At 42.8% G+C, this 7,321-nt stretch overlaps 1 protein-coding gene across 1 annotated transcript in view; it reads right to left on the reverse strand.

Moving 5' to 3' along the window:
• Positions 1-5,388: 5,388 nt before the first annotated feature.
• Positions 5,389-7,321, reverse strand: part of LOC138949312 (MAP kinase-activated protein kinase 2-like) — a 12,419-nt gene continuing 10,486 nt past the window's right edge. The window contains exon 9 of the mRNA XM_070321105.1: positions 5,389-7,321. This exon is cut by the window's right edge and continues 144 nt beyond it. Within this exon, the coding sequence (XP_070177206.1) occupies positions 7,316-7,321 (6 nt within the window). The 3' untranslated portion in view covers positions 5,389-7,315.

Below are 7,321 nucleotides of genomic sequence, written 5' to 3' on the forward strand. Positions count from 1 at the left end.
TGGCATTGCGTTCAGTTTCATTCTGTGAGTTCGACAGCTACTTGACTAAATGTTGTATTTTCGCCTTACGCGACTTGTTGTTTGTTGTATTCTGCTATTTTTTCGTTTAAAGTACTGCATGATTATTGCTGACTTATATGAATGTAATGTGGAAAACCACATACACCCTCCCCATTCCCCCCCCCCGCACACACACAGAAACAGATCTAAAATAGTATAACAAACAATCTAAAAAGGAACAAACAAACAAATTCACTACCTAACTTTCTATTTGCTTTCTCCAATATATAACAGTAGCCATTTCACACAATCAATATTGTATGAGAGCTTACCAAGACTACCAACAGAAAGACGGATAGACAGACAAACAGACAGACAGACAGACAGGCAGACAGAAAAAAACGGAAAAAAAAGAAAGACGGACAGACAGACAGACAGACAGACAGACAGAGACATCAAACAGAAACCACAAAACAAAAAGTCAAACAGGTAGACTGTAAGGCAGACACATGCACGTGGGAGCATGTACACAAAGCTATGGACGCCATGAGTGCACTGACATAAACACTAGACAGAAAAGCAGAAACTCAGAAGGGTAGACACACACACACACACACACACACACACACACACACACACACACACACACACACACACACACACACACACACACACACACATAAACACACACACACACACACTCACACACACACATACACATACACACACACAGACACACACACACACACACACACACATACACACACACGCGTATACACACACACAAACACACACACACGCACATACACACACACTAACACTAACACACACACACTAACACACACACACACACACACACATACATACACACACATACACACACGTACACGTACACACACACACTCACATCCCCCCCACCCATCCCCAATCCCCCAAACCCCCCCTCCCACACACACACAGACGCCTGATAAAATGTGGAGCAACGTATACTCTTTCCTTCCCCCATTGTAGTGATCGCTTTTTACTGTTCATCAAAGCGTGACGGGCAAAGAAACAGTCATGCGAGATGAAGCACACCCCTCCCCGCTGCGAGTGGAAGTCAGTGAACTCTAGACAATCCACAGAAATGGTGTCAACAACATTCCATCAGGGCATTTTTACTGTTCTCGCGGCTCATCAGTTATTAAAATGAAACAGAAATAAAGTAGAACAGAATTTTTTTTTTAAATGAGAGAGAGAGAGAGAGAGAGAGAGAGAGAGAGAGAGAGAGAGAGAGAGAGAGAGAGAGAGAGAGAGAGAGAGAGAGAGAGAGCGTAATACAACATTCAACGAAAAGCAGGTCAACCTCCTATCGATCTTCTTCTCCATTCAATGAGAACGTGACCTACTTCCACACATGACCTGATTTCGCCGAGGCGTGACCTAGTTGTTATACGCCGATTGTAATAATGAGAGTAAACCCGCCCACGGGCGCTTTATTTTTTTTACCTACTAACACTATTACTACTTTATAAATAACGAGTTTTCTATTAACTTCTCTTTTATCATGCACCTACACGGCTTTTCTCTCCGTAGAAAGAACGGTTCTAAAATGAGAGACTAGTGAAAGAGAGTGCACCCCCCCCCCCCCCCCAGCCAAAAAATAAAAATATTTTTATAGTGCATTTTTTTATTTTACATTGAGATTCAATTGTTGGGGTATTAATCAGTGACAAAATCTGCTGCCTGAAACTGGTAAAGACCATCCTCAGAATGCACCAGATTGCACCATTTTGCATCTTTTTTTTCAACATTTTCCGGGGGGGGCATGCCCCTGGACCCCCCTAGCAAGCTAGGCGCTTTGCGCCGTCGGCTCGGCGCTTCGCGCCTTCACATCCATATCTTCACAATATACTTTTGGAACCCTCCCCCATAAAATGAACTGATCCGCCCCTGCGGCACATCAACATCCTGACTGCTTGCTGTTCAGAAATATAACTTATAGCTTATTGATGAACCGGTTTGTTATCAGCCAACTGGTTGAGTTTTATGGTATTCACCAAAAACTTTTTTTTTCTTTTTTTGGAGGGGGGGGGGGGGGGCGGCGGACGGGTGCATGTCCATGATGGGGGATGGTGTCTTATTCCATGTAGAAACCTAGCCAAATCTGAGACGGTAATATCGAGCAGAACTATTTTCACGGGAAAGACTCTGCTTTTAGATGAATTTAATTCAAATAATAATTATTGATGCAGAGTTATTCTTTGAAAAAAATTCCCACTCTTCAAAAAAACAAAACCAAAACAAACAAAAAAAACCTGGGCAGACCTTAGGTGATTACAATTTGGATACATTGGAAGGGATGTAACTTTACGTTTCAGTACTACAAAGAAAGCAATGTAGAGTTTCATTTGTAGTGTTCTTGATGAATGTCGTTTTAGACACTAAATGACAAAAGCGAAAATCAGTCAAGTGAGGAAATGTGTATGTGTGACGTCAATGGTTCGTATCCGTGAAAGTAGACGCAATTTGTTCCATTTTATATTTATATAACTGCCAACAAAACGGACTCCCTCTCCCAACTCTTCTCCTGCAGAAAAAAAGATTGAATATATGGGTGCATGCATTATGTATGGGCCAAAAAGTATGGATGCAACAAAAGCAACGAGACACCCTTGCACAACAGATTTCTTCGCTTTCTTCTTGTGTGTTTGGACACCCAGCAAGTTGGCCACATTATCTCACAACCACCATGATCCTTCGGCTCAGCCAACAAAACGGACTTCATCTCCCAACTCTTCTCCTGCAGAAAAAGATTGAATATATGGGTGCATGCATTATGTAGATGCTTATATAGTCTCCAGTTATGTCCTATTTTAAAAAGATAAAGTGCTTTTGTGAAACAACACATTTGGGTTGAAAATGAAGAACAAAAATTCGGATTTTATCACTATCTCTCTTTGCATCTGTAAGTGTGTGTGTCTCTCTGTATGTCACTCTCTGTCTCTCTGTATGTCACTCTCTGTCTCTCTGTATGTCACTCTCTGTCTCTCTGTCCGTCACTCTATGTATCTCTGTCCGTCTCTGTCTCTCTTTCTCATTCTCTTTCGTCTATAGAAAAAAAAACTAGAAAAAAACACACACAAAACTACAAAGCTTGAAACAAATCGTTCACCAGAAAAATGAGTATAATTCGCACTGTATTTGGAACAACTCCCGCAGCCCTTCTCTGTCTCTCTCTCTCTCTCTCTCTCTCTCTCTCTCTCTCTCTCTCTCTCTCTCTCTCTCTCTCTCTCTCTCTCTCTCTCTCTCTCTCTCTCTCTCGCTCTCTCTCTCTCTCTCTGTATGTCTCTCTGTTTGTCTGTCTGTCTGTCTGTTTGTCTGTTTGTCTGTCTATCTGTCTGTCCCACGACGCCTGTGTTAAGCTGGTTGTCTCCCTCATCTTCAGCCGTCTGGATTACTGCAACTCCTTTCTGGCTGGCCTCCCCGCCTCATCCATTCATGGCCTACAACGAGTCCAGAACGCTGCTGCCAGGCTGACGTTAAGGAAGACGAAGCGAGACCACATCACCACCTACTTCGCTCCTTGCACTGGCTCCCTGTCAACACCCGAATCTCCTACAAACTGTCCACTCTGGTCTACAAGTGACTCAACGACTCTGCTCCCGAGTACCTTCAATCCTCCCTGGACCTGTACACCCAACCCTCCGACCGTCCCTTTCGTTCTGCTGCTGACCCACTCCGCCTTCACATCCCTCGCTCGAAACTCGCATCTGCTGGTCAGCGTGCATTTCCCTCCGCGGGCCCCTCCGTCTGGAACTCCCTGCCGCTTGAGCTTCGCCAGAGCCCCTCTCTTGACGCGTTCAAGAGTAGGTTGAAGACTCAGTTCTTCCCGTAGCTGGCTGCGACTTTCATGTTCGACGTGATGTGTTGTGCCCCAAAAGACATTCTTGTGCTGTGATCTGTGAGAGGTGTTTTCTTTGTGTTTAATATTATTTTTTTTGGACCTAGCTATTGATGTGTACATTGTTGTTAAACAGTTGTTTGTTGTATGTTTATCAGGGTTTGGTTCGTGTCCGTCTGTAGATGTTAGTTTCTTTGTTAGTCCTGTGTTGATAACTCTTCGACAAGCGCTTAGAACTGTACCCACGGAATACGCGCTATATATAAGCTTCATATGGATTGATTGATTGATTGTCCCTCTCCCCCCCCACCCTCTTTCTCGCTCTCTCTCTCCCTCTCTCTCTTTCTCTCTGTCTGTCTGTCTGTCTGTCTGTTTGTCTCTCCCCCTCCCCCCCCCACTCTCTCTCTCTCTCTCCCTCTCTCTCTCTCTCTCCCCCCCCCTCTATCTCTCTCTCTCCCTCCTCTCTTTCTCTCTCTCTCTCCTGTCATACACAATGATTACAAAGCTTGAAATAGAAAGTGCACTGAAATGATTGATTTTTTTACAACAGCACCACCAGCATCATCCCAGTCAGTTGCTTATTTGCTCTGTCTCTCTTTATCACCCCCCACCCCCTTCCCGAAAACAACCTCAACGATTGCCTGATCGCGAAATGTCAGACGCCGGAAGCACAATGGCTTTTCAGGGCGAGAGGGACCGCTAAGGGCAAGGGAGGGTTATTCTCGATTCAGCCCTGCTTATGTCCCTTGGTATTTCAGGATACGACTACCTTTGTTGATTAAAAATGGCGTTCCAAAAAAAAAAGATGAAAAAATAACCACCAGTGGGAATGAGAAAGTGTTTTCAATGGCCAACAGTCACATTCTTTCCCAACCGTGAATAAGTTTTGGACTTTTTCTTTTTCTGATTATCGTAATCAGGTTGCTTGTAACCCAGTCATCATGTTATAACATAAAATTCGGGTGCAAGAGTTATGCTTGGGTCAGCTGTAGAAAACCATCTGTTTTTATCGCAATGTTGTTGCACTCTGTGCTTTTCTATCGCTGCTTGGGCTATCTCCTTTTATTCAGTGAGTAAATAGTAGACTTAGTATGTCGTTTCTTTGTTTATTATAGAACGTTGTCTGCATTTGTGATTCGGTGACTGTATCATAGTGTATGTCACATTCTTACTGGTGACTGCATGGTATGCTCACAAACAAGCCGATTTGTTTGATAATTTTAGAATTTCTTGCCTGTACAAGCACATGGATACGCACTTTAATATGTGTGTGTGTGTGTGTGTGTGTGTGTGTGTGTGTGTGTGTGTGTGTGTGTGTGTGTGTGTGTGTGTGTGTGAGAGAGAGAGGGAGGGGGAGAGAGAGAAAGATAGAGAAACGAACGTGCACACACACACACACACACACACACACACACATACACACACACTCACACACACACACACACACACACACACACACACACACACGCACACACACACACACACACACACACCATAGTCATGTGTCCTGGAGACTGGAAATTCATGATGAATTATTAAACAACATACAACATTTACAATGCATGAATACATACATAACTGGTTTTGATGAAACAAGAACCAAATATTGTTCAATGAAAACATTGTTAAAAAGGCAGACATTGGATGAGAGCTCACAATAAAGGAAGAATAAAGCACCAAAAGACAAAAACAACAAAAAACAAAATAAGTATACACACAGACTTACGTGACAGACAAGTAAATGAGTCTGATTAACGGAATGCACGATAATTAATTAATGCACGATTGCAAGCAAGGGGATATAGCTCTGTTGGTAGCGCGCTGGATTTGTATTCAGTTGGCCGCTGTCAGCGTGAGTTCGATCCCAGGTTCGGCGGAAATTTATTTCAGAGTCAACTTTGTGTGCAGACTCTCTTCGGTGTCCGAACCCTCCCCCCGTGTACACTACATTGGGTGTGCACGTTAAAGATCCCACGATTGACAAAAGGGTCTTTCCTGGCAAAATTGCTTAGGCATAATTGTCTACCTATACCCGTGTGACTTGGAATAATAGGCCGTGAAAGGTAAATATGCGCCGAAATGGCTGCAATCTACTGGCCGTATAAAATTTCATCTCACACGGCATCACTGCAGAGCGCCTAGAACTGTACCCACGGAATATGCGCGATATAAGCGTCATTGATTGATTGAAAGTACTAGTGCATCACACTGGTGCTTGTATAGAACACATTTTGACGTAACAACGAATTGTGTTTTCGTGAATTCGTTCAAAGGCATGCACAGCTCCCAGGGATGAAAACGCACAAGTACACGTATGTACAGAAACACATAACGTTTTTTCGTCTCATCCGAAAGACTAGCACTTGAACCCACCACCTAGGTTAGGAAAGGGGGGAGAAAATTGCGGCCTGACCCAGGCCTGAACACGCAACCTCTCGCTTCCGAGCGCAAGTGCGTTACCACTCGGCCACCCAGTCCTTAGATCATAGATGAAATATAATGGCCAGCAGAATATGTTTTTTTTTCAATTCAGAAAACATGCAAATACGGTGGTGGTAATACAAAGGTTATGAGTACATTAATAGCGACAAATGGGAAACTTATTCTAGGGCCATGAGCCCTAGTACTACGCTGGCGTTGGCTCACATGATGATAATTAGTTTTAACGTCCTCTTAGAACCAATTGGCCTATCTTGGGACAGGTAGAGTTGATATGCTTTATGGGGGGACAGGACACTGGACAGACATGCAAACAGAGAACACATATGATCGTGTTATAGATCTGGAAGTCTGTTGTTGCGATGTTTCAAAATGGGGATGGAAGTAAAGATTTTGTTGGGGTTGTTGCCATAGTGTACGCGAAATATAGTTGGAGTGGAGCGGTTTTGTAGGCTTATTTGCTTTTTATTTATGTAAAATATTTTTCAGACTTTTGGATAATGCCAAAATAATGTAATGAATAACTGGCTGAATAAGTAAATAAATACGTAACTAGAAACATAATATAAAAATAAAAAATAAATAAACACGCAGACACCTGGGTAGCGCGACTCTGTTGCTGTTAGCTTTCCACTGGGAGGAAGCGACCCGAATTTACCATAGATGGGACAATAAAGTAATGACATGAAATGAAATGAAATATTCAGAAACAAAAACATGAAAACTAAATGATTCTGGTTACTACACAATTGCCAGCAATATCTAAAGAGCGTGCATACAAAATAGTGCTTGCATGTTGAGAACTCAATTTGGATGTAACAATCATCATCGTTGCGTGAATTCTTTCTGAAAACTGCACTGGAATATACAATACCTTCTTAATAACTTCTTAATTAATTTGTTCAGATTAAGTGGGGAACACTGCACTTAAATTCGTTTTGCCCCTAAACCTGTATTTATCTTCATCGGTTTCAGTATTTCGCTGCAGCTCTTCTATCG

The sequence above is a fragment of the Littorina saxatilis genome, linkage group LG15 (genome assembly GCF_037325665.1).
Source record: "Littorina saxatilis isolate snail1 linkage group LG15, US_GU_Lsax_2.0, whole genome shotgun sequence".
In the NCBI taxonomy this organism is placed as follows: domain Eukaryota; kingdom Metazoa; phylum Mollusca; class Gastropoda; order Littorinimorpha; family Littorinidae; genus Littorina; species Littorina saxatilis.